The 26,260-nt window shown below is 49.8% G+C and overlaps 1 protein-coding gene across 8 annotated transcripts in view; it reads right to left on the minus strand.

Annotated features, from left to right (window-relative positions):
- Positions 1-18,998, minus strand: part of EBF1 (EBF transcription factor 1) — a 265,262-nt gene extending 246,264 nt beyond the window's left edge. For 2 of the 8 annotated variants that reach the window (XM_063168936.1, XM_063168935.1), the window contains exons 1-6: positions 18,222-18,998; positions 16,748-16,904; positions 16,375-16,438; positions 16,166-16,221; positions 7,107-7,180; positions 346-414 (exon numbers count right to left, since the gene is read on the minus strand). In XM_063168936.1, the coding sequence (XP_063025006.1) occupies positions 346-414; positions 7,107-7,180; positions 16,166-16,221; positions 16,375-16,438; positions 16,748-16,904; positions 18,222-18,355 (554 nt within the window). In that variant the 5' untranslated portion in view covers positions 18,356-18,998. The remainder of the gene's footprint in view (positions 1-345; positions 415-7,106; positions 7,181-16,165; positions 16,222-16,374; positions 16,439-16,747; positions 16,905-18,221) is intronic. The other 6 variants (XM_063168934.1, XM_063168933.1, XM_063168940.1 and 3 more) reach the window with 3 other exon arrangements.
- Between the last annotated feature and the right edge of the window lie 7,262 nt (positions 18,999-26,260).

Raw genomic sequence — 26,260 nt, forward strand, 5'->3', positions numbered from 1 at the left:
CACAAACTATTATTATTTTATTCCTGAAGCTTCCCTGGCATAGCATGTGAATTGAGTCACAGAAAGTCAGAAAGAAAAATCTCCTCTTTATGCACATGAATCAGTTACAAGAGCTGGAGCTCTCCACAGCGCAGGGCGCTCCAGTATCCCTACATTTTCCCACATATGGCCCTTCCAAAGCAATCACAACTGCAAAGCACAACTAATTCTGTATCAAAAAAACCCAAAATTTCATCCGCATATCCTCCTAATTCTTCCCCATTAGCAACACAGGGCAGGTGTTTCATTATAATGAGGAGAGGGTGGAAGAGGAAAAAAATGGAAGGAAACAATAGCAGTCCTTACCTGTCAATTATCACTGGATCTGATGGAGTCTCATTTCTGTTGCCACAGCTTTTCTTGTCACAACAGCGGCTACAGAGCAAAAGCGAAAGGATTTAGTGCGACCATTACACTGTAAAATCATCATTACGAACATGTTGGGTTCAAATTGCCGGCTCGAGTTACCCTGCCGGCCCTGCCTGCAAATCAGTCAAATGCACTGGGTCACATATGGGTTAATTACGGTGTTTAACTTCTTGCACAGCTGGTTAGCAACGGAAAATATAAAAAGAGAGGGGTTTTGCCCCTTTCACAAATAATAATTCAAGGATTGCCCAAAACAGGGAGAGCTGCCTGTTTGTAGCCTCTTTTCCGCGGGGTTTAACAGTTGTCCCGCAGATGCTGGCACACAAAATAAGGCAGATTTTTCCCTGCTGAGCCTGGTTTTTACATTTGCTTAACGCTTGTGTTACACATCCACAAGATATTCCCGCTTCCACACAATTCCCAGCTACTGGCAAGCCTCCCCCCCAAACTCCGAAAGCACAATTATTCTCCCTCTAAGAAGCACTGGTGTTAATGGGGGAGCTGAAATGCAAGCAGCAGCAGCAGCTTTTTATGCTCGAGCGCGCCTGTTTCCCCAAGTTTTCCGAGCATGTTAATGATCACTAATGCCACAGAGAGCTCCGCTCCAGCGGCTGCTGCCCTGCATCAGGTCAGATACAAAGCAGGCATGTGAAATACAAGCTCCATCTCCCAAAGCTCTGCTCCATGGCTGACCTCAAGGCTGGGATTCTTTTTAAGCTAAGGTGGCTCATTGTTTCCCAAGAGAAGTTAAGTTGGTGGGTTTTGATGATTCCTTGTCAAGTGTTGTTTTTGGTAAGGAGGTGTAAATAAATATATTGCTGGTGAGTTTGTAGGTGAGGTACGTGTTCCTGCTCCAGGTGGGAATCCCTCCTGGTGCCTCTGGAGCTGTATCAGGGAGCTGCCCTGCTCTTCCCACCAGCCCATGTAAACCACGAGACCAAATCACAGCCACAAAGGTCAGCAAAGCCTTTAGATTTCACCCACCCACTCACCCCAGGGAGGAAACCCCTATCTCACAAGGAAAGATCCTGTTTGCTGATGTACCTTAAGAGAAACTCCCCCACTGAAGTCAAGGCTTCAAGAAATAAAAAAAAAAAAAAAAAAAAAAAAAAAAAAAATTAAAAATCAAGAAGTTCCTGACTTTCCCAAGTCCTTTTTGTCCCTAAGGACCTGCTGGACAAAGCATGGGCAGCTGCAGGGACCCCATCCCATGATGGCACCAAGTGTCAGGCGGCAAGGACCACCGTGGCTGCTCTCCCTGGCCAGACCTGGGCACATCTCAGGTTCAATAAACTTTCTGGTCAGCCTCAATCACACACAACCAAATCCTGCAAACCACTAAGTTTGTTCCCAGTGGCATCCTGGGGACCTGCACCTCGCCTGTATTTCAGCAGCTGTCAGGAGGGACCACTGCTCACTCTCCCTCTCAGATGAACTATTTTCCTTTCCCCAGAAGGTGGAAGAACATCAGGGCAGGAAGAAGCCCTCAGCAGTGCCATGCTATATAAATAGCCTTGTTGGGAGTATGACAAAGGTTCTCTTGTGTTGCTGAACAATAGAGTGAATAATATACAGTTACCCACCAAGATTAGCAATAAAGCAACTAACCACACTAAAGATAACAAAAAAGGGGCCTTTTACAAAAACAGCCTGTTTAAACATGGCTTTTAAAAAAATAATAATTTTGTTTTCAAAGAGAGGAAAATACATAATTCTTTTCACCGCAAAAAGCTTCAAGGCAACTATTCAGGGCTGAAACTTTTCACAGTTAACACATGTGCGGTATCTTCATTTTGGTGGAAGTTACATTGTTTGGGATTGCCAAAAAAAACTGCTTAATTTTACAGCACAATACCACAATTGATCCACCAGAAAATGCCAGAGCCTTGGCACCCTGAAAGTATTAAAATTTAGGAAGGAATAAAATATGCTGTAGGTAAATAGTCATGGGGACGTTCAGGGGCTTTTTTTGCCTATAAAAGGACTTGTCATTGGAGTGCAGCTAGAATGTGTGGGGTGAGAAAATTTACCCACAAACAAGGCAATAAAAACTGCTAATCATTTTTAAATGATTAAAATGTAATTAGAACCAGAGTTGGCACAAGTTAAGACAATGCAGTTCTTGTGACTGAAGTGAATCAGGGCTAGTCCTGACATTCTCCCAGCAGACTGGAGGGACAGAAATTGCCACACTTACTCAGGCAAGCAAAGGTTCCCAGGCTCCCAGCACGAGATGGGCAAATACCAGCATCCATACTGTGGGGCTCAGAGGTTGGCACCTTCCTGGGCATTAACCCAGAGGGAGAGGCAGCCACGGCGGCCTGGGGACAGGGACACCTCGGTCTCACCTCCTGCCACAAGTGTCAGGCACTGCCCAACCGGGACAACCCAGCTTTGAGAGCAGGGGAAGCACTTCACTGCTCCTCAGGTGGCCCCTTAATCGGGGTACCCTCCCAAAAGTGCACCCCAATAGTCCCAGGTGATAGCAGGAGACCTCACTCCATGACCACAGTCTGAGGGTGATGTGGAGGGGCTGCATGGCTGGCACATCCCACCATCGGGTGGCTCTAGCATGAAAGGAGACCCTGAATGTTCCTCCATGATCTAGAGAATTAAATTTTAGAATTCATTTGCCTTTTGTGGTTTTTCCCCCTCCCTGCAACAGCAGAATTGGAGGTCTCTTCACTCTAGTTTTTCTATGCAGAGAATTAAAACATCACGCAGATCCTGAGTTTCAGACCTGGTTAAAAGTGCTTTTAATTCAATTTCCCTCAAAAGCTTTGGCTTTAAGTGCCTACTTAGCACTTGGAAATAAGTTCCTAAATATTCAGCACCCTTTCTCCTTTCCCTGAAAGAATTTTAAAATTCCCAGGAGCTTCTCCAAACCACTCAGAAACCCTCCAGCTCCCAGCAAGGCTCTGTGCAAGATCAGGGAGTGCCAGCTCCTTGCAGCCATGAGGACAAGGACTCATCTTTGCTGTTCTTCCATGACACCTCTCCCTAGGTGGGGCCAGGAGCCACAGCTCAGACACAATGCCATGCTGGCCCACGTGAAAAGCCTACATAAATTGATTTATTGGTGGGGTTTGCTTGTTTTTAAAGCCAGTAATCCTTGGTAGTAATGCATCCTCCTGGCATTTCCCGCACCCACAGTCATTGCCATCCTCATGGCTCATTCCCGAACCCCTCACCATCCCTATCCCACTCCTCCTCAGGCCACCACCACCCCCAGCTTTTATTGCTGCCTTTCTCCTCACCCAACCCTCTGGGGACCTGCTGCTCTGCTGTCTCCTTGCATCCCATCATCCTCCTCCTCTTCCCTTCTGCAAGGATCTCAGCCCGGGCCCTCAGTTCGAGGCCTGCTCACCCCAGAGCCGCCCTTGCTGTGCGGGGCCTGGCGCGGCGGCCGGAGTGTCCCCATGCAGGAGCCCTGCTTTGTGCATCCCAGGGACAATGAACAATGAGGAATTTGGGGCCCGTGGCACCTGGCCAGCACCAAGGAGACGTTGGCTGCCAGGCTGGGTGGGAGAGGCACAAGGTCCCAAGATGCCATCAGGATCCACGGCATCCCTGCCCCAAACAGGCTCCTCACCCTGCAGCGTGGAGGTGTGGGACCCCCCTGCCAAAACAGCTGTAGGATCTTTTTTTATACAGACAAAACCCATATTTTACTCCAACCTCATTCTCAGAAATCACTGAACCATTTTAGCTGAAACTTTCCAAAGAAAGTCAGCCTGAGGCTGACACCCTGCAAAGGATATTTCAGCCAGAACAGTTTAAGTTTGGCAAAGCTGTAAGCCACTGAAGGTTTCATAATGGAAATTGTTGAGGCAATATTAACTATAGATGTCCCTCCCTGTGCTGCCTACAATACTAATAAATTCCACTGAGGTTGTGAATTCTCCCCAGCTATTAACATTTTCACCAACAGCGTAGATTTTTATATCTGACAAAACACAATGAAATCCTTTGAAATAAACAGCTACCTGAAGCAAACCTCAGCTTCGCTCTCCTACCACAGCCAGGACTCTCCTACACATTTGAATTCTTTGTCTCCTTCATGCCGTAGCTGTAGTACACTATAAATACCCAGCTTTGTCACATAAATGCAAAGTTTTATTGTGCAGTTAGCCTTGATAGAAAGCACTGCTGAAAGTTGTTTAGAAATTAAATATCTAAAACAAGCTATTTTAAAATACAGAGCCCTCACTATTTCATGTCTGAAATGAAGAAATTTCATCTTAGGGAGAGCAAGCTGTCTTTCACACCATATGGCTAATGGTAGTGCATAGCAATTAGCTGGGCTGATTAATGGGGAACAGACTCTAATTTTATGCTTATAATTGAGGCTGCATTTGCACCCCTGGTGCAAATTCAGCACATCCCAACTTCCACTTACAACAGGCAAGAAATCAAGAGAAACAGAATGGTGTGGAGAGAGAATTTTTTCCCATTCTAGACCCCTAAAGAGCATCAGATTTGCAATTTAAAAGCGTGTTAGCAGCACAATAGATGACAGATTTGTGCAATAGGGTCAAGCGGCCTGGTAAACAAACAGCACCCTCTTACACACGTATGGGCAGCAAAGGAAATGGGAAATATCTAATATGAGCTGTAGGAAATTTGAATGTGGCTCCCCCACCCCGTCAGGAACACAACATTTGCCTACTACAGTCAGTTTGAGTTTTTTCTACCCCTCCACCTTATGGCTATGAAACACAAAACGTGGGCTAGCAGTAAATAAATAGCAGAAGAATAAAGCTCCTGAGCCAGTGAATTTTAAGAACAAAGAAAGTGCAAAGTGCTTTAATAAAGGGAATGACTGCACATCTTTCCATGTTCCCAGAACAGAAATAATTTTGTCTCAGTCAAAGTATATTGAATGGCTGTAAATCTGTGATGTGGGCATTTGGTCTTCTGGTTAAAACTCAGCCCACTATATAAAGTTTTAATTTACTTCTTACACTTTATTTTTCCAAAGTATCTGTGAGGAAATTAATTCTTTAAAGTAGTTGATTCTAGCTCAGTGAGTCATTCCTACCACCAAACCTTGCTGCTTAAGGATCAGGAGGACACATCACCCAGGACTAGTGGCAGATTCAGACCCTGACACTGCAGGCACTTGAACTTGTCCTTAATTTTACTCATGTGCCCAGTCCCACTGTTTTACTGGCCTCTTACAGGAGAAAAGTAAAAGGCACTTGAGTCTTATCAGGTCAGGGGCCTCCTTCAATATTTCCATGAATTGTTCCTAGCTAGGTATCCAGTGTGAAAGTCGTGCTAATTGGGCCAATGAATTTTAGGACAATTACAAGTTGTCAACATGACTGGGATTCCATTTGAAAAGGCAGAAGTGGCCTGGAGTCCTCAGCAAAGCAGCAGAGGCTCCCAATGGCAGCAGAGGCTCAGGCACCTCTTGGAGCTGCAAACCAAGTTTTTTGGTTTCTTGAAAGAAGCAGCCTAGAAAAGCAAGACATGAAAACTAAAATCCCCCAAAATCCTGCTGCAAGGAAGAATTTGAGGGGGAAAGCTGTGCAGGGTTTCACCCAAGCTGGCAGGGCAAGGAGAGCAATTCCTCTGCCTTCATCATGGGGTGCTACCCCCCAGCAGGGTTTTAGCAGGAGGAGCTGTCAGTGGAGGACAAAACATGCAGATCCCAAGAATTTAAAGGGAAAAAAAAAAAAATCAACCAACAGAGAAGTTTCCATCTGAGTATTTTGTCAAAGACTCTCCCCTGCCAGGAAACCCTCATCCAAGTTTATTCTTTTAGAAGTGGGTACTAGTTTTTACCCTCAAGTTACTCCTTTTTAGTAAATGTATTTTGTAAAAGTTACAACGCATGCAATGGCATTTTTACAGTCTTAAAACAACTGATTGTAACAATGAGCTTATGCAAGAATGCCTCGTCTTCCACCAGGGAATTATTTTCTGCCATCGAATAACATGTAACAAATGATTTTTTCAGACATGCAAAAAACACCCACTAACTTTAATGAGACTGAGAGGTCAAGCTCTCTGAGGTGGAGAAGGAGTCTGTGGTAAAAAGGAAGTAGAGGAGGCTTCACCTACTTCAACCAGCCAGAACAGAGAAGGAAGCAGCTGCAGAAGTTTGGGGGAGAAGATATTTGACTGAATTAAAGTCACCAACCCCAGGCAGGGCAAGAGAGTACTGGGCAGACCCAAATCTGCATGGGGAAATTTAAAGAAAATCAAGAAGATGACATCTTTTGCACAGAGAAGTTTCAGCTGCTCCACTCTGACCGAGGAGAGACCCCACGTGAGCAGCAACCCGGACAAAAGAACCTCCTGACCTCACTCCTTAATGCACACCCAGAAAAAAATAAATACTATTTTGTCATTTTGCTGAGGACTTTTTGTTGGGAACTGGGGACAGAGACGTTTATTGCTACAAGACTATAATAGACTGTTAATTTCGGTGAGGAGACCTTTTGTGGGCTACAGTGTCTAAATGAAAACCAGCAGCATTCTGTTAAGAATAACTCTTTATAAATAATTGAAAACTAGTGTGACAACTGAGACCTTGCTGCTAATTACACACACCGAACTGTGTTATTTTGGGATTGTTTAATGCAAGAAAGATAAATTTAAGTCCGAAAATAGCTGTAAGTTCAACCTAGATTTTGGGAGACAGATTCATCTTCTCATCACTAATTAACTGGAAGAGGGGTATTTCTTACCTGCACATTATTTCATGCGTGAGCAGAACTCGGCACATTTCTGGGTTCTTGTCTTGGCCTTCATATACTATTGCCTAGAAATAAAACACATTTTTAGTTGTACATAAGGTTGAGTTTGGAGAAAATCAAAACATGTCACGGTAAGCAAAGGCTCAGCAAGTTACAAACCACAGCTCAGGCTAAAGAGAGCTGGCATCTCCACCAAACCTGCTCCAAGACCTGCAGTTGTAAAACAACACAAGCTGAGTACAGCTAAATTCCCTCCTCTCTGTTGCACATCTCTCCAGCAGTGTGTAGGATGGGTTTTTTTAGTAGTCAAGACAACCACAATTTTCTTTTCAATTCAGAATAAAATATAAACCTAATAGCATTAAAAAGAAGGGGGGGGGGGGAAAGAGAGAAAGAAAAAAAAAACAGCAAGGCTTGGTATACTTTGGGTCCTATTCATTAAAAAAAAAAAAAAAAAAAAAAAAGGCAGAAAAGAGAGCTCATGCATTTTTAATTACAAAAGCTGCACAGCCCAGGCATTTTCCTGGTAGCTCCTGAGAAAGAGCCTGGGCCTGATTCTTCCCTTGAACCTCCTGATCCAGCGCTTTCCAGAGAGCACCTCCAGAGTTCCAGGGGTATAAATAAGTGAGGAGAAGGCCCTACCAGAGCAGAGGAGACCAAAACAAACAGAGGATCAACCAGCTTGAGAAATTTGACTCTGAGACAGCACAACAGGGAGACAGGGAGAATCCTTTAAGCTAAAGCTGTGGAAAGGCAGAGTGTTCACATTTCAAGAGCAGTCTGCGTTTGCTCCCACCAGCAGCAAGGGATCGGCGTTACCCACGAGCTGGGTTAGTGCTCACAGCCCCTGTGGGACAGGATTTCCAGCTCAGCCCCACAGAGTCATGTTTTCCAGCCAGCCCTGCTCCCAGGCACCAGACCCCCAGCAGCAAAACAAGAGTGGAGTTTCCCTTGCAACAGCATCTTTTGCTGGCACTGAGGTTTCTAAATCTTTTAGGGTGGCACTCCGGAGCGGGGATCAGAGCCCCAGGCTTGGAGGGATGACCACCCCTGCAGCTGAGCATCAGCACTGCCCTTGAGCTTGGTGTGACCTTTTCAGCCTCTAAAGCACAGAATTTAAAACAAGAAATTGGGGGGAAAAACTCAGTAGGTAAAATGATATCTGAGATGGGTCTCCCTAGAGCTAACAATAAAATAGAGACTGAAATTTAAGAAGTGTGCTCTATGGATGAAACACATTTTAAAGAATGAGATCTAGTTGAAATGGAAGCATAGAAAATACTGACAGAAAAGTAAGTTACCTTGATATAGAACAAACTGTTTTTCTAGTCCTTACAAATGTAACCCACAAAAGGTAAGAGGTGTGGCACTTCCAGAAGGGGCACAAATCTCAAAACACACAAATCTGAAGAAGCATGCACTAACCCTTACACAATTTAAATGGCAACATGCAATATTAATATCATGCATTATAAAATTCCTTAATATTTCCATAAATAATACCATGAATAGACCTGTGTTACCTTTGGTAGTTTTAACTTTTTAACTTCAGTTTTGCTACAAGACTTCCCCAAAAACCTAGGAGCTTCTGGGCTGGGCTTTTATAGCTGATAAAACAGAGGCTGCCACTAATTGCCACTAATAGGCCCAGAGCCTCACCTGGCTTCTGCCCCCTCATTTATAGCAGTGAGGGACAACAGCTGTGAACCCAGCACTGGGAAAAAGGGGTTGCACAGAAAGTCCCCCCAGCACAGACACCAGCAATCCCTGACCCCAGCTAGAACCCCACCTTGAGCTACTTCCACATCAGTACCCAAGAGAGGTAGAGATGGTTTGTAAGAAGCCTTAGAAAATGGAATTACATGGATTATAGCAGGAGGTGGACAAATTCAGAAGAGCCTCATTCCCAGCATTAGTGGGGAAGATGGGGAGAAGCTTCCTCCAGGCAAAGCCAGAGAACTGAAGTAACTGGCTGACACCTGGTGGGGTCAGTCAGCGGGGACATTGCAAAGTCTCCAGAAAACCCCAGATCAGGTTCCACCTGGCAGTGGGACAGGCCAGGCAAGGAGGAAGCTCATGGCACTTCTTGGACTTCATCAACAGTTAAAAAATAATCTCCCTCTGAGAATGCAGAGCAGGAGGAAAAAGAGCAGATCTACTTCTGAGGCCTCTAGTGGGGACAAACACCACCAGCCCTCCTGTCACCTCCAGACAATCATAACAGACATGGGAGGAGAGGGCTGCTGGACTCAGCTCGTTCTTCTTATACTTCCAAATATTAAAATAAATTTACCCAGGATGGGTTAGCTTGTTGCCAGTGGAGCCAATGAAGTGACAAACCAGAACGCAAAATTTACTTTCTTTTTTCCCCCTGCCCTCTCTCCTCCTCTCCCCTTCCTGCTGCTGTGCTTACTTAACCTCCAGGTAGCTGCTTAAATAACTCAACTAAATAGCAATAATGAACGGGCAGAGTCAACACTGTGCTACATAATCACCTTGTCTGTTGTGTTTAGCATCAGTGATCCCTTCTTTGCGTGCATGACATTCTTCTGCCTCCCTCCACGTTAAGGATTTGCTTCTCACTTTATTTGCATTCAATTATCGAAGTTGCACCCGTGCACATTTTGTTTTCTCCGCGTCAAACGCGGCTCCCCTTGCCTGCCCTGTTCCTGCAGGAATTCCTAGGAAATTCTGGGGAGCGGGAGGACGCGCTGGGGACTGAAATGACTGCTCACTTCTGAGCAGCTCATCCCCATCTCCCCACTCCTGTGTGCCCATTTACTTGTGTGGAGCACCGTGTGCCCCCATGAATGGCTGCCCGAGAGCCCTGCAGATACTCGACCGCCTCGCAAACCGCGCCGCTCTGAAGCATTAATTCTACAATTAGTTTCAAAAAGGAAACAGGAACTGCTAAAGTTTCAGATCGTTAGAGCTGCCAGAAGTATTTTTACAGGAAGGGTCTACTACGTTACTGTTGTGAAAATGTTTAGCTCTTGGATTTGAGAAGCTGCTCTTTTTAACAAAAATATCTTGATTTTTTTAAATAAATTAAGCGGTTTTTAAGTTCAGGTTTTGAAACAGGGAGATTGCGTCAGGGTTCCCTGTCGCACTAACGTCGTCATGATTTTGTCAAATAGGGATCACATTAATGAGAGACAAAGTGAAAGTTACAGTGCATAAACTTAGACCACAGCAGAGCTAAAAATAAGCCTGCAGATACACATCAGAGTTGCACAACAAAACACCGGCAAAGGAAATGCAAAATTATAGACTTTGGGTTTTTTCTTTTTGTTTACTTCATGTCGTTTTAACTCGGTGGTAATTCGTACACACTTGAAAATAGCATTTCTTCTCCTGAACAACTTAAACATTTCTCCACAAAATTTATCTTCCATTTTGCCAGCTGTTACTCACCCAAGTAACCTTCCTGCAAGAAGTCCCAGTGAGTAACAGTCACTCATGCACAAACGGACCTCAAAATCCGGCCCCGAAAAATTTGTGTCAAAAATATGAGACTTCCCTACTTCTCTTTAAATAAATCTGCATAAAAAGTTTAATCAAATTCAATTCACTGCTTAACAACAAATAAAAATTACTGCATTGAGCGCATCACAGTGAAGTACGTCCAAAAATTCACCTAAACTTTTCACTGTCAGACTTCATGAATAAAAAAAAATAATAAGAAATAAAAAATAAAAAGGAATGGGGACGATCCACAAGTCAAGGCTGCAGTTCTCATTTAATCTACTTTTTCCCCAGTAGATGCAGTAAGATAAAGCAATAAAATAATCTACAAACAAGCCGGAAAAATACAGAGGCTGATTTTGTTCTTAACTATTCCTGAATAAATCCAGATTTATGCTGGTACAAGTGAGGGCAGAATCGTCTCCTGGTGTCAGTTTGCCAGTCAAGCAATCCTGCTTTCAGAACTGGACGAAAAACAATCTTGAAGGAATGAGATCATGGTCATTATATTACTCAGTTATGTCATGGCCTTGATTTTAAAAGAGTAAGAGAAGGAGAGAAATCACCAATGTGCATCTAAATCCACTTGCTTTCAGATTCCATCTGCCTCACAAAACAAAGTATCTCCCTCACCGAAATAAAAGAGAAGGGAAAACTCATTAAAATTAGGGTCTTTTCCAAAACAGAACTAAAATGATTTGGAATGACGTTTACAGCTGTACACACAGGGAGAAAATAAAATCCTGGCCCCACCGAATTCAATAGGCGCTTTGCAATTGACTTCAGATGGGCCAGAATTTTACCCAGAGAGGATTAGGCTTGTATCCACTGTATATCTACAGAGAAAATACTGTGAATTACATTTATTTGGCTTTGAATCCTTAACCCTCAATTACCCGAGGTTTTACCCCTTCCCCAGGCAAAACCTCGACCCATCCCAGGGAGGTTTATCCCGGACAAGCAGCGCGGAGCTGGTCCCGGGGCCAGGACAGGGAGTTCTTGCTCTGCCTCTCCACACACAATTCAGAAGCATCTAATTATTTTATCCAGTCTCCCTCTGCCTTTGATTCACAGCCTGCTTATCGATGTATTCACACAAATTAAATAAATTTATCTCTCCTAATATGTTCATTTTTAATGGTTTTCAAACATTCACATGGAAACAGCTCTAGCGTAAATATCCCAGAACAAATGGCTGTATATTATACAGGAGGGAGCAGTTGGGCTGCCAGACTGGGAATGCACCAGGCCATCTGGCTCAGGCAGTCTCTCCAAAATCCTCAGCTTTGTTTTCACCCTCAGACTCCAAACAACACATTTTCCACTGTGATGAGTTTACATTTTCCCAAACACAGGTCCTGATCATGCATGCAAATTCCAAACTTCTCCATTCCTCTCTGTACAAGAAAATTAAAATCACCTGCGCTTCTGACATCTCACCAAAGGCACAAGAAAGCTGCTAAAATCTGGTGCAATGTAAACTTTCCCCGTCACAGGGGTTAGGTTTTGTTTTATGTTTGTGTGAAATTTCTCTGAGTCTGCTGAGGCTCCTCTGAACTTATTGATAACATTTTTTTTTTCCCATGCGTGTAGCTGCCAGAGAAGGGCCATGCCATGCACAGAATAGAGCTGATCAAATATCTGCAGACATCAGAGAATGACAGACAAGTCAACAGAAAAACCATTTGCATCCAGAGTTATAGCTCTGGAAAAAAAAAATCCAAATATAAACAGGGTTGAAGTCTGAAGGAAGGATTTTTGACTCATGAGTTCTCTCAGCAATAGACAATAGCCATCGAGCAAAACTTATGATTCTCAAGATGCCTGAGCCATATTAGCATTCGTTATATCTTATGGATGAGAATAACTGAAGGAAAAATGGGTGGGGAACAAGTATTTCAGATTTATTTCCTCCATCTTTCCTAATAGTGAAATACCTCAACTTTATGAAAATACAGCCGAAGAAATAGAAGGCATCTCTTCTCCACAAACATATTAAAATCCCTTGAGTTGCCTAAAAACTCCAGTTTTATTAGAGCAGACATATTTCACATTTTGCAGGCAATTTTGAAATGCATCATTGTTGGAGGCAGATCTTCTGCGGGAGGAGCTGCTGCCTTACGGAAAGCAACAGCTATAAAGTTTGGGGTCCTACAGGGTTTTGAGCACATTAGGAATGCGATCCTGACATAAAATGAGGTGCCAATATAACATTAAAAAAAATTTAATTAAGCCAGTGCTGACACCGAATGTTGTTGCCTGAACTGGAAGGAACTTCTCTGCCACAGGAATGATTTGTGTGTAGCATTTACAATTTTAAGTGACGGGGACACATTTCAGAAACTCAGCGAGACCCCGAAAGCCACGTAATTCCCATTTCACCCAGCGCTTCTCCGGGGCCACCACCAAAGCACAGTTCCCGAAACACACCCCAAAATGAGGCACTCTGAGACCAAGCCTGGCTGGGTTTCCCCTTTGGAAGTCCCACAGCCTCATTTCCCAAGGAATGCCCATGCAGCCCGAGCTCCTGCTCGGGGCAGCGCGTGCACAGCTCATCCCACAGCCAGCTCTGCCTGGGATGCAGCTCCCAACACAGCTCCTGGTTGCCTCAGAGGTGCCACTCTCCAGCCCCACTTCCCATCCTGCTCCACAGCTGACAGAGAAACACACACACACACGCACCAGGACACGGAGATCCCTCTGTTCCACCCAGCAACTCTTGCTATGAGTTTCTTAGCTGGGCACAGCCACACAAACAAATCCCTGACTTAGGCAGAGCAGGAACACTCAGGAGCAGGAACATCTCCTCCCTGGTACATACACAGCCCCCAGCATAGCCAAGCCCTGCCTACCTACTGCTCTAACACATGCTGCTAATGGGACACTCACATTAAATCTCTGAGCAGCAATCCTAAGCACAGAAATCCAGGTCTGATTTGCAGAAGGGCTTTTATTTTATCTTACCTAACTGAATAATCCGCAACCGTACAAAACCTCGCAATTTGTAACCGTGACACAAAGAGAATATATTTAAATCTGATGTGTCCGTATTAAAAAATAATAATAAAAAATTAATATTTAAAAAAAAGCCACAGATACTTTCCTGTATGATCTGGGGAACCTAACTCATTCAAGCTTTGCTTCTGTGGGATTTTTAATTTGCCACCAGAAACCTCAGAGTAGCTGTAATTTCAGTCTGGGAATTCACAATTATCGAGTGTGTGAATGTGCGTGTGTGAGGACTGAGCAGATACTTGCCAGCTGAAACGTGTATGCTTCTGCAACAGTTTCATTTAAAAGTAATCATTTCATTATCCAATTTGTTCTGAGCGTCATGCATTAAAATACTACACCTTCAAGTAGACTGACAATATATATTTAACTTTCATTAAAAATTAAAGAATTTTCAGACAGTCTTTGCAATATTTAATTACAGTTTGATGATTTGAAAGTTACTTGAGAATCTTCTATATAATTCACTGTCATAAAATATAAATGATATATTCAACATTTGGGTGAGCTTCTGTCATGTGTTGTACTTCACTTCCTAATAAGCATTCAGTAACCGACGCGATCCCAACTCTGAAATAATTTCACTTTTGAAAAGAAAGAATTAAAAAAGGACAAGAAGGAGAATTTAGGGTCTGGCCCCCGAAAAAATTTGGAGCGGCACATGCCACAGTTGTGACATGACAATGCCCTATTTTTCATAAGCAATTATAGTCATGCCTAAAGAAACTACAGATATGAAATTAATAGGTAAGCAAACATGTTTGCATCTAAAACAGCCTTTTGCTCCCCGTTTTCCAATCTAAGCTCAGAGAGCTTTTGTTCTAAATCCTCGCTTCTCAACCCCACTGCACTTTTCCCAAAATCTGTAATTTGCACTAACTTTGTTTTTCTAAGACTTCCTGAAACCAGACAGATTTTTTTTTTCTCCTGCTTCTTCATTGTGAACGTGCTTTAAAGCTACACGGTAGGTCTTACAAATAAACTGTATCTCGGGGTTTTCTTTTTCCCCTTTCTCTCCAAAGACCCTCTGATGACTTGATAATAATGAGAGACCAAGAGGTCAAACAGTGCCTTAGGATGAACTCTTCATATGCAAGATGCCTTTGTTAAGAAAATTATTTTGAATCCGCTGCTCTCCATGAGTTCAGGGCTCTGTTTTCAACAGGATTATGACCAGCGGTTTCTGCATTTCCGTAATGATAGGAAAGCTATTTAAAGATAATATTTATTGATAGTCTCTCTCACACGATCTACACTGAAATACACAAACTCCAAAAGGACAAAAAAGAGTTCACATTTCAGGAAGATTTTGTTACTTTTAACACAAACTAACCAATTTGTGCCTGAAAACCAGGGAATGACAGCAAACGCTTTCCAGGATTTTTTAAGAAGAAGGGTATGTGGCTGCTGGTTTAATTCCTACAAGGAACGGGCTCCGTTTGGAAGCGTACAGTATAACAGAGTTCAGATGCATAGTGGATTGTCTAGTAAAATTCACCCAAGTTCCCTATTTTTTTTTTTTTTTTTTTTCTGTTGAAAGACAGTCTTCAATAGCAGGAAAAGATGTTTTGGGACCATCAAAGAGAGTTTTGTAAAACAAACTCAGCCCTTAGAGCTTTATGTTTTGCTGTAGAAAAGAAACCCAAATACAAGCCAAGAGTTTTGTCCCTGCAGACAACATACAAGGACTGACGTTTCCTAGCGGTACAAAAAAAAAACCCCTTAATGTTTTCCTTAAATAAAATTTAAGAATTTTCTTTAACAAGTAAAACAGATTAGGAGGGGAAGAAACATATTTTAAGAATTAAAACGCTCAAAAGCGATCCCAACTATTTAAAAGAAACATATTCTAAGAGAAAAATATTCTGACAGGAGCAGAAAAAAAACCAGAGTAACAATTTAAAAAGGGGAAGAAGGAAAAAAGAAAGGAGAGAGAGACTCGATTTGCTCAGATAGTCCCTTTGTAAAAATACTGGTTTTAAACAGAAAAGTATTTTTTACAGGTAGGCGCGCACGATTATTACTCTGTTCGGGAGGCTACAGAACAGGCTTAAAATGAGGATTAATCCACTGACAAGCCCTGCTGCCCTCCCCGAGTCCGACACCGAGCTCGCCGCTGCCCGCGCCGCGATTCTGGGGTCTATTCCGACACACGAACGTGTCGCGACACCGACACAGCCGCTCCTGCTGCAGCCGGCGGGAGCGGCCGGAGCGACAGAGCCCCGCGCCGGGCAGCGCCCGTGCCGGCCGCGCTGGGGGCTGCCGCAGGCCGGAGGTTAATTCTTATTAATTAAGCGGCAAAACCATCCGCAGCCCTGGCTGGGACCGTGGAGGGCCGCCGGTATTTTTCTCCGGCAGCCCAGCAGCGGCAGGCAGGTCCCGCGGGCCCCGCTGGCCGCCCCGCAGCCCGGGGTTCGCCCGAGCGGGAGCGCGGCCGTGCCCGCGGGAGGCGGAGGCTCCGTCCCGGCCCCGGCGGGCAGAGCGGCCCCGCCGCGGGGGCGGGTTTGGCTCCCGGGGCCGCCCCGACGGCTGCCCGGCCACCCCCCGCTCGGCGGCCGCCCCGCAGCACCCACCTGCTTGGTCATGGAGTCGATGAGCCGCACGTAGAAATCCTGCTCGGTCCTGATCCCTGAAACAAGGCACAGCCGTGAGCAGCGCGCCGGGGCTCGCCCGAGGGCTCGGGCCTGCCGGGGCCGCCCGTGTCCCGGCTGCGAGCGGAGGGGAACCGGGGGAGCCCGGGCGCTGCTGGGCTCTGCACGACGGGGGGACTGCCAGCCCTTACCATTGCTGTAGAGCAGCTGCAGGCGGTAGTGGATCCCGTTGTTGGTCTTTTCGCTGTTGGCTTCCTGAAGTCAAAGGCGACACGGGAGGCCGGAGGGAAAAAGAAAACAGTATCAATGGAGCTTCTCCATCACTCGCACGCCGGGTGTCCCCGGGGTTGGATGGGGCAGCTCTCAGCCCTCTGCCCTGCCCCGGGCATGGCGAGGGAACTGGGGACATCCCTTCCTCGTCCGCCCTCCGGGACAGGGGAAGACTGAGGCGCCCGGGAGGCTGCCGTGGCTCCCGGGACCAGCCGGTGTCGCGGCCCCGAGGGAGCGGAGCGGGGAGGGCCCCCGAGAGGCGGCCGAGCCCCCACGGGGCACCAGGGTACTCACCTTCTCCTTCTCCACGAAGCCCACGAAGGCGGTGCGCTCGATCTCCACGGGCTGCCCCTGCCGGTCGTACAGAGCCAGGACGAAGTGGAAAAAGTTGGACTTCCTCAGGTTGGAAGGCGGCTGCTTCTCGAAGTGAGCCCGGGCCAGACCCACTCCGCTGGGACCAGAAACACGCGGGTTAGCGGCAGCTCCGACACCGCGGCCTCACGCACCCCCAGCCGCCTCCCGGGCCGGTGCCTTCCCCCGCCGGGACCCGGCTGGGCCCCCCCGGGACGGAGCATCCCTCCCTCCCCCGAGCCGCCCCGGGGCTTTTCCCTCCGGGCACGGAGAAATCCAGCTCCAGCTCCGAACCCCGCGGAGCCCCGGCCCCATCCCATCCTGCGGCCGGCCCGAAGCCCCCGGGAGCCCCCCCAGCCGGCTCCGGTACCCACCAGCCCTCCCCGGGGCCCGTGCCCGCTCGCAGCCGGCCCTGCATGGCGGGGCAGCCGCGCTCAGAGCCGCCGGCGCGTTGCCCCGCGGAGCAGCATCGCTCCTGCCACTTCTCAAACTCGGCTCGGAGCTGTCACAGCAGCGCCCATGTGCCTTATCTTGCGAGCCTTTCCTCCCGCGCCGGAGCGGTGGGTAAACACCGAGCCCAGGAGACAACTTCAAATATTTCAGGGTTGTCCCTGCAGAAACTTTCCCTTCCTTAGAGGGCTCCAAAGGGGGGGGTGCGGGGCGAGATGGGAGACACTGGGAGATGTCAACATTAAACTGATGCCGGATGATGCCGGCTCCAGGGCTCAAGCTGCGAATCCAGCATCAGGCTTTGGTTCGTGTTTGGGTTTGGGTTTTTTTCGTGGGGAAGAGGATGGGAAGAAGGAGAAATAAGGGAGAAAACGAGGCTGGGAGTAGCTTCGCCAAACCCATCATATATTTGGAGGGATTTCTTTTAAAAATCTGAGATAAGTGGCAGTGGTTCTACAAAAGGACTTCAAATTAAATTTCGCCTGGAGTACGCTTTGCAAACTCCCTACTTATCGGAGGAGAAGAAGAGGAGCTGCTGATTCTGACGGGAATAGGAAAGCGAGGTAGAGAAATATATTTTGGATACATCCGTGCACAACTCTCTGTTTTCCGGAGGAGCAAAGTGTCAATTGAAGATCTTAAGACTAAATCAGCAGCAAACATAGTTTTGAAAACTCCTTCCTCCGAGCGAACACGCGGAGCCAGAGAGATGAAACCTACCTATCCGCACCTAGCGAAACTCGCCACTTCCTTTATTGTTGTTATCATTATTTAATAAAAACTCATTCCTACGGGACAATGGGGATAAATATTTAACTGGCGACATCTACGCGAAACTCAGCGCCGGTAGCAGAGCTGCAGAGCCGGGTTTTTGTTGCCGCGGGGGGAAAGGCGCTGCGGGCGGGCGGGGAGCGCCCCGGGGCGCGGAGCGGGGCGCGGGCGCGGAGCGGGCGCGGAGCCTGCCTACCTCTGAGCGGCCGTGCTGGCGTCCAGGACGCCGGCTCCCTGCATCCACGTCCGCACCGCGTTCATCCCCGCGCCGAGGGGCTCTTCCTTCATGCTGCTCCCACTCCGCTGGATGCTTTCCTGAATCCCAAACATGAATCAGAAACAACAGCGCAAATCTTCCTTCTTTATTCGAAATTTTTAAAAAGTGATAAAATCGCCAGGCGGACTGTTATATTTAGGGTTTTTTCTTTCTTTTTTTTCCTCTCTCTGCAGCTGATCGCTGGAATCAAAGCAAGTCGGAGAAAGCAAACACAGGCACGCACATTAAAAAAAAAAAATCCAGAGGCAATCAGAGCCCGGTTTTGTTGCTGCTGTTTGCTGCGTGTGCAGTTTGTTTGGGTGCTTGGATGGGCTGGCGGGGTGCTGGGGGCTGGTTGCAGCGCTCGCAAGCCGGAGGAGTACTTGAAGTCCCTTTTGTATGAAGACACCCCTCGGATGGCAGCAGGCAAAAAAAAAAAAAATCTCAGATGGCAGTTTAAGAAACAATAGGACGAACGGGAGCTGCGGCAGGCTCTGCTACATCAAGTGTCATTTTCCAGTGACAAGAGAGGCAAGTCCCCCCCCTTCTCCCCTCTCTCTTTTCTTTCTTTCTTTTCTCCCTCTTTCTTCTCTCCTCTCCCAGCCGAAGCGCTCTCCGCTCCTCTCCTCTCTCCTCCCTCCTCCAGCCGCGCAGGAAGCGAGTTGCCGGAGCCGGGCGCACGCCGGGAAGGGAGCGAGAGGGGCGCACCCGCGGCGGCGGCGCGGACGGACGGCCGGAGGGAGACCCTGGGGCTCCCCGTGCCCCCTCCCTCTCCCGCAGCGCCGGGCGGACTCGCCGTCTCTCCCTATGGGAGCCACTTTGACTGTCCCCGCCGCCGAACACGAGCCCCGCAGCCCCGGCGGGCGGGGGGCGGGGCCGCCTCGGACACGCCCCCTCATTTGCATCGCGTCACCGCCCCGCCCCCGCGCCGCCGCCGCCAATGAGCGCCTGCAAAGCGCCGCCGAGGGGGCGGGGGCACGCCTCCCTCATTAGCATAGTCCCGCCCCCGGCGCGGCCGGCCCCGGGGAAAGTTGCCCCGGAGCGGCGGGGGCGGGCCCGGAGCGGCGCGGCCGCGCCTTTGTTCGGGAGCGCCGCGGGCAGCTCGGGCACCGGCCCCGCGGGGCTGCCCCGACCCCCGCGCCCGGGGACGGCCCTGGCCAGGCGGGCCCGCACAGCCCGCACAGCCCGCAGCCGGCGCCGCGAGAGCGGGGGTGGCCGAGCCCTCCCCGGGATCCGCCGGCAGCGCCCAGCGCCGCTGACCAAACCGGGCATGCCCCGCGCCCGCCGGCCGTGCCCGGTGCCCGGGCTGGGATTGTCCCTCGCTGGGAGCGCGGGTGGGGCTCTCCCCCGTCGCAAGTCCCCCTGCATCTCCTCCGCTTGCCCCGGCTCCTGCCCCGCTCCCGGCAGCGAGCGCTGCTTTGCGCCACAAGCACGCGATTTCCGAACAGGACAGTTCGCGGTGAAAGTTCTTTTTTCCTTTTTATTTTTCCCTAGGAAGTCCGATTTTTGTTTTCTCGGGGAAAATAACAATTATAATAAAACCAGTTCCTGTCCTCGCTAGGAAGAGCCGGGCCGGTTGAGCGGCGGCCGAGCGGGCGCAGTCCCGCATCTCTCCGCGGGCTCCCGCTGTCCCCGCATCACCCTCGTCCTTCCCCTGCCCGAGCTCTCCCGTCTCCTCTCCCGCACGGGCTCTTGCCGCGGAAGGAGCTCGGTGCCGGTGGCCGGGGCTGTGCCTCCCCAAACACAGGCTCGCCCATCCTCGCACATATAACGGAACAAACCCCCGCGCGTCCCGGCACGCCGGGCTCCTCGCCTTCACCACGGCGGTGTCACACGCGGAGGGACACTCTGAAGTGTCCGGGCTCTCTCTGAAGCGCTGCCTGTCCCTCCGTGCCCCGCTCCCCGGCCGGAGGTGCTGCCCGGAGCTGTCCGCTCCTCCCGGGGCTGCGGAGCCCCGCAAAGGGCAGCGGAGCCCCCCGGCCGGGAGCCAGCTAAGGGCCTGCAGAGCAGCCAGCCCGGTCTATCAGCAGCGCTCTCCAGCTCCAGAGGCACCCCACGGCAGCCCGACAGCTACACAGGACCCTTCCCGACCACCTGTACATCACTTTGTGTGCCACAGCCGCCTGAGCCCACAGCCAAGCCTCGGGAAGAGAGCTCGGGCTCCAGAGCAGGCACAGAGCGCCTCGCTGGCACTGAGAAACTGCCCCCGATCCTTGCCTTGAGGCGAGTCCACACACAAAACATCCACAGCCCCAGCATTCTGCATCCTCACACGGGAACTGTCACAGACAGCAAGTTTTCACATTCCCTGAAGATGCCATTTGAATCCTGACACGGTGCTACTGTGCCGCATCTCAGGGAGATGTGGGAGAACACGGACACACAGCCACACATGAATATTTACACCACAGGTACGGCACAGGAGCAGTTTGGCTCCTGCATAGCTCGGGCTTATTGGGCTTCCTCCGGCTGCTGCTGGATCAGTTGTATCATATCCAGCCTAAATGCCTCCGTGGTGAGATACATTCTGCAATTAAAAGCTATTTGCACCTGCACTGATTGCTCCTTTCCCAGGGCAGGGACCTGCCCAGGGAGGAATAATGCATTTGAATCAATATACTGAGCAGTTGGCAGATTTCGCCCTTCAAATCTGTTCGGGGGATCGGGGGAGTGTTTCCATGCCTTTTCCAGGATGCTGAAGGGAAAAACATCCCAGCTGCAGTCTGAGGGCACCTCCACCAGCAGGGACAGCCAGCCTCGACACTAACAGGGACAAGTTCTGCACTGTTTTCCTACTTAGACAAGATTTGTGCCTCTGTGCCCAGCACAGGGAGCTCCAGCTGCAAGCTGGCAGGGAGATGCCCCACCTGGGGCTTAAGGGTATTCCCAAAAGCCACTAAATAATTGCTGTAAGGATGAAAGAGTTAAACACTGGCTCGACCCTCCCAGGAGGAGTGTGAAAGGAAAGCAGAGGGGAAACAGTGAGGGAGTGAGAAAGTCAGGACTTTGCAAAAAAAAGCAAAAAAAAAAAAATGCAGGAGAGCTGGCAGCAGGCAAGGAGACTTCTGTGCTCCATCCACCCTGCAGAGGCCAACCCTGGAGCACTGGAGCTTTGATTTTAGAGAATTCCCAGTTGCCTTTAGCATTCCCTTCCTGCCCCCTGCCTGGTTCTGCTCCCTGGACCAGCACCACCCCACTGGGACTGCAGCAGCACACGGATCACTGCCAGCCTGCTGGGAGGCTGCAGCATATTCCTGTGGGAAGCTGGGCCCATCCTCCCCTCAGCAGGGCAAACAGAGCTGGGGGACCCTGCACAGCCTGCACAGGGACACCCTCAGTGCTGGGACCCAGCCCCTCACTCCTGCTGCAGGAGCAGACTGGGGCACGCTGCAGTGAGGGCTCCCTGCTAGCCTGACTCAAATGCTCTCTACACAGAATGAAACACACACTCACACTTGCAGGCTGTGATTTGCTCCCAGAGGTGAGGAAGCTCCCAAAGTGAACAAGAGCTGCAGGGTTGAGCCGTGAATTTTGGCCAGCAGCACAAAGCCAGGAGTGGGACTTTGCAGCACAGAGACAGCACTGGGACACGACCACAGTGTCCCTGGTCATGTCAGATAGCAGGGATGGAAGCAGAGGAGGGAAAGGCTGGCCCTGGCTTGCTAATCCTATGTAGGGTTCCTGGGGAATGAGTGGCTTTGAGGCCTTTGAACAAGGGGGCCATGGAAGGAGACCTCACCCTGGAGGATAAACGTCACTTCTGTGAGGGAGGAGACAGAGGACCCAGAGCACAGGAGTCTCTCTTGCTTGGGGAAAGGCCTCTCCCCTGCCTTGACACCGTTTCCAAGTGAGCCCAAGGCTCCTCTCACCCCTGACCTGGAGTTTATCCAGGACAACTCCCTCCTCCTGCCTCCAGCCCTTCCTCTCCTGCCCTGCTGCTCCCAGCACTGAGGGGACAGTCAGGCCTTGCTTCCCTCTGCCCAGACCCCAAGGGAGGGAAGGAGCAGTTGGAAATGGGAATTTCTGACAGAAAACCTTCTGGTCCCTCATCCCTGACCTTTGCAGCTGGATGAGCCCCCCTCAAAGGGACCACGCTCCTTCCTGCCCCTCTTGGGAGAAGGCAGAGGAACGACTGACCTGAGCTGTGACAACGGGGGAAAGGGAAGAGCAGCCTCTCCTCTCAAGGTGGGACTGAAAGCAGAGCACTCAAGTGTTGAGCTCATACCTGCACTTTTCTGAGGGTTTGGAATTCACTCCTGTCATCCCCAGCGAAAATGCTTTCCATAATTATTTTCCTTACAGGCTCCTGTGCTGATCCAAAGATCTGCCATGCACAGATAAATCCCATGTCTGCCTTGCCAAGTGATGGCACTGTTCACCTACTCGGGGTGCTTTATTCTTCCTACCTGACTAGCTCCTGGGGAGAAGACGAGCAAAGGCTCAGAGAACTGGGAATTGGGATAAAATACTCTGGCTGAATAGAATAGTCCTGTTCGGGAGAGAGCCTGGATGACTCTGGGACCAGCAGAGGACCTGTCCACTACTTGATGGTGACAGCCCCCCGCTTTCACCTCTGCTACAAGGAAGCAGTAGTAGCAGGTGACCCAGATGGAAAGGTTTCATTCCTCGAGGAACTTTCCTTCTCCTGCCTCCCTTGGGGTTACCCCTGCCTAGGATGGGGTATAGGGGCACAGGGAGGGAAGCCCAGCAGTGCTCCCGGGGCCCGGGGAGGGATCGGGGATGGGGATCGGGGATGGGGAGCGGGAATGGGGATGGGGAATGGGGATGGGGAATGGGGAGCGGGAATGGGGATCGGGGCGGATCGGGGATGGCGATCGAGGATGATGATCGGGGATGGCGATCGGGGCGGGTCCCCCCGGTGGAGCCGAGACCCCGGGACTGGGGATTGGGGGGAGAGGAACAGGGGCGGCCGCGCCGCGTGCCCACAGCGCCACCTGGCGGCCACCCAGGGAACCGCCCCAGCCGGCACCGCGGGAACGGGAACGGGAACGAGCCCGGGAGGGGGATCCCGTGGGAAAGGGGGTCCTGGAGAAGGAGGATCCCGTGGGAAAGGGGGTCCTGGAGAAGGAGGATCTCATGAGGAAGGGCGTCCCGGGGAGGGGGGATCCCATGGGAAAGGGGGTCCCAGGGAAGGGGGATCCCATGGGAAAGGGGGTCCTGGAGAAGGAGGATCCCATGGGAAAGGGGATCCCGTGGGAAAGGGGGTCCCGGGGGAGGGGGATCCCATGGGAAAGGGGATCCCGGGAAAGGGGGATCCCGTGGGGTAAGGGGGATCCCATGGAGAAGGGGGTCCCGGGGGAGGGGGATCCCATGGGGAAATGGGGTCTTGGGGAAGGAAGATGCTTGGGGGGAGATCCCGGGGGACGGGGATCCCATGGGAAGGTCGGTCCCGGGGGTGCAAGATCCCAGGGGAGGAGGATCCCGGGGGGCGTCGCTCTCGGGGAAAAGGTGACCCGGGGCGGGGAAGCGATCCCTGGGCTGGGAAGGAGCCGAGATCCCGGAGGGGACCGACTGTCCCGAGGTGCAACATGCCGGGACATCCCGGGAGGGCGGCGGTCAGTGGGAGCGGTCCCAAGGGGGGGCAATGCCCAGGAGAGCATCCCGGGGAGAAAAGCGGCTCTCACAACCCCCATTCCCACCCCCGGTACCCCGGCACCGGGAGAGCCCCGTTCCCGTTCCCGGGTCTGACAGCGAATGCTCCTCTGAGCACGGAGGGTGCAGCCCCCAGGGAAGCCGCGGATCAGTCCCTGGGAGCGTTCAAGGCCAGGCTGGATGGGGCCCTGAGCAGGATTCTGGTTCCCTGCAGTACCCACACTAGCTTGCCTTCCATTTAAGTGTAGCCTGTATTTATTTGTTTATGCTGGCAGCCACTGGACAGATTACGGTTATTTTATCACACAGAGCCTTGCTATGATTTTTACATTGTGAGTTCAGCAAAGCATTAAACATCTAATCAACTGCTATTGGCTTCAGGGAGAGGGAAGTACTTGTCTCCCATTGAGGAGTGAAGGCAGAAATCCAGAGGCAGGCCCTCCCTCCCTCTGAGAGGATGAGTTTAAGCACATTACATGGAATGGATTTAAATACCTACTAAAGTTGTCACACGCTTTGCTGAATCAAGACTGAATATTATCAGAAGTATTTAAGTGGCTCTGGAATCTATATCTGCTTTTAAACACTTTCATAAACTCTGAGGACTTTGCATCTTGGGATTTCGACTTAAAGGTGCACAAGCTCTTTTGAAGGGTGCCCTCCAAAATCCCAGGCAATTTCCCACATGGGGAATTGGGTATTCAACACTTGCTGGGTTGCAAGCACGAAGATTTCCATGTCTAGGACTGGATTGTTTGGGATTTGGCTGCTCTTTTTGGGCTGACCATTTAGAAATCTGTTTCCACCGGCATTCCTGTAAACATCAGAAGGCCCTATGCCTTCAGCAGAAACAGAACTAAGGTCATCATCTGGCTCAGAATTCTGCTGGAGCCACAGGCATAGCTTTGAGCAGTCAGATTTTACCTGAGCACAGCATGGGAGTGTTTTTCTTGCAATGAAGTTTAAGATACAGAGAGACACTCACGTTTACCTTGACTTTCCAGAGCTTTGGACAACTTGAACTTCAAGCCCCGGTTTTGTTGATTCAGATCAGGGGATTTCTTTGTTTTCTTCTTTGTTCAGGATCTCTGTCACTCGAGGCAGACCAAAGACTCCAACCTGGATTTTCCTCATGTTCCTTCTCAGGGCCTTTTTTAAAAAATATCCAACCTGTGTGAAAAAGAAAATTCTGGTAAAGGAACAACTGGACAGTGCTGGTTACACAGGAAGGAAGGAACTCATTGGGAACTCTGGGTTATTTTGTGTTAGTTAGAAAGTTTGTACCTGTTTTAAAATCTGCATTTCAGCAGAGGTAAGGCATGTTTAAATGTTTTTAAACACGAAATTTTTTTGGAAGTTGCTGTTCATTAACTAACCCTCATGTTGGGGGTGGGACATGGTGGTCCTTGGTGAAGCTCAGCCCCTGCTGACTTTGAAGGGGCAGCTCTCTGAGCAGGCATCTGCGTGCACGAGTGTTTGCTCCATATGCACACACATCCATTATGGATGAGCACAAATGCTGCTCCTGCTTCCCCAGCAGCCTCCCCTGGCAGGGCTCACATCCCCCTGGTCTCACTGCAGGGCTCGGGAAGGGAAGCGTTCAGAAGCCTCCCAAAATGTGCTACAAACGATGGATGGATGGAGAAACAACTTCCTCCAGCTCTGAAACAGAGCCATTGTCGTGGCGTGATGGAGGAACTGTTAAACAGACACAGCAGCAGCACCGGGGCTGGACTCAGGCCAGGGCATTTCAAGCAACTTGTAAAAAGTTCACTGATTCTTTAATGACTCCACCTGGCCAGAGCAGGAGCCCTGGTTTGTGTGCCTTGCAGAAGATGTGCTGCAGGAGGAGTGTGTCTGGGCTGATATGAATCAAGGCAGTTCCTCCAGCGCCGTGCTGGTCTGGAATAGCTGTTGACCTGATGGAGTGTTAATGGGAACATTTATTTGTTTCTTTATCACTACAAAGATGTCATATATACTTACCCTGCTGCTGCCACTGTTCCCAAAGGGCTGTCAGCACCAGAGCCATTATAACACGACTGCCAGAGGTAATTTTTTTCCCCCCTCACACATTATTTCTTCAAATGATTCTGCGGAGAGAGAAAGAACTCGGATACAAAAATTGCTGGTTAAAAGAACAGTAGAGTGTGATGTGAGCCAGAGAAGCTTTCCTAAATGCCTGTCAGTCTCTGCCTCTATTGCTTACAGAGAGCAGCACAGGCACAGCCTGGATCTGTGTTGGCACAGGGGGTGTGTACTATGCCTGGCACTCTAAGGATGGGATTTGCCCCTGGAGCTCTCCAGTTTTTGGGGACAGGTGACAACTGCATGGCCTGTGGGACCAGGAGCTGCCCTGCATCCCA

Source organism: Melospiza melodia, chromosome 14 (assembly GCF_035770615.1).
Source record: "Melospiza melodia melodia isolate bMelMel2 chromosome 14, bMelMel2.pri, whole genome shotgun sequence".
Taxonomy (NCBI): Eukaryota; Metazoa; Chordata; class Aves; order Passeriformes; family Passerellidae; genus Melospiza; species Melospiza melodia.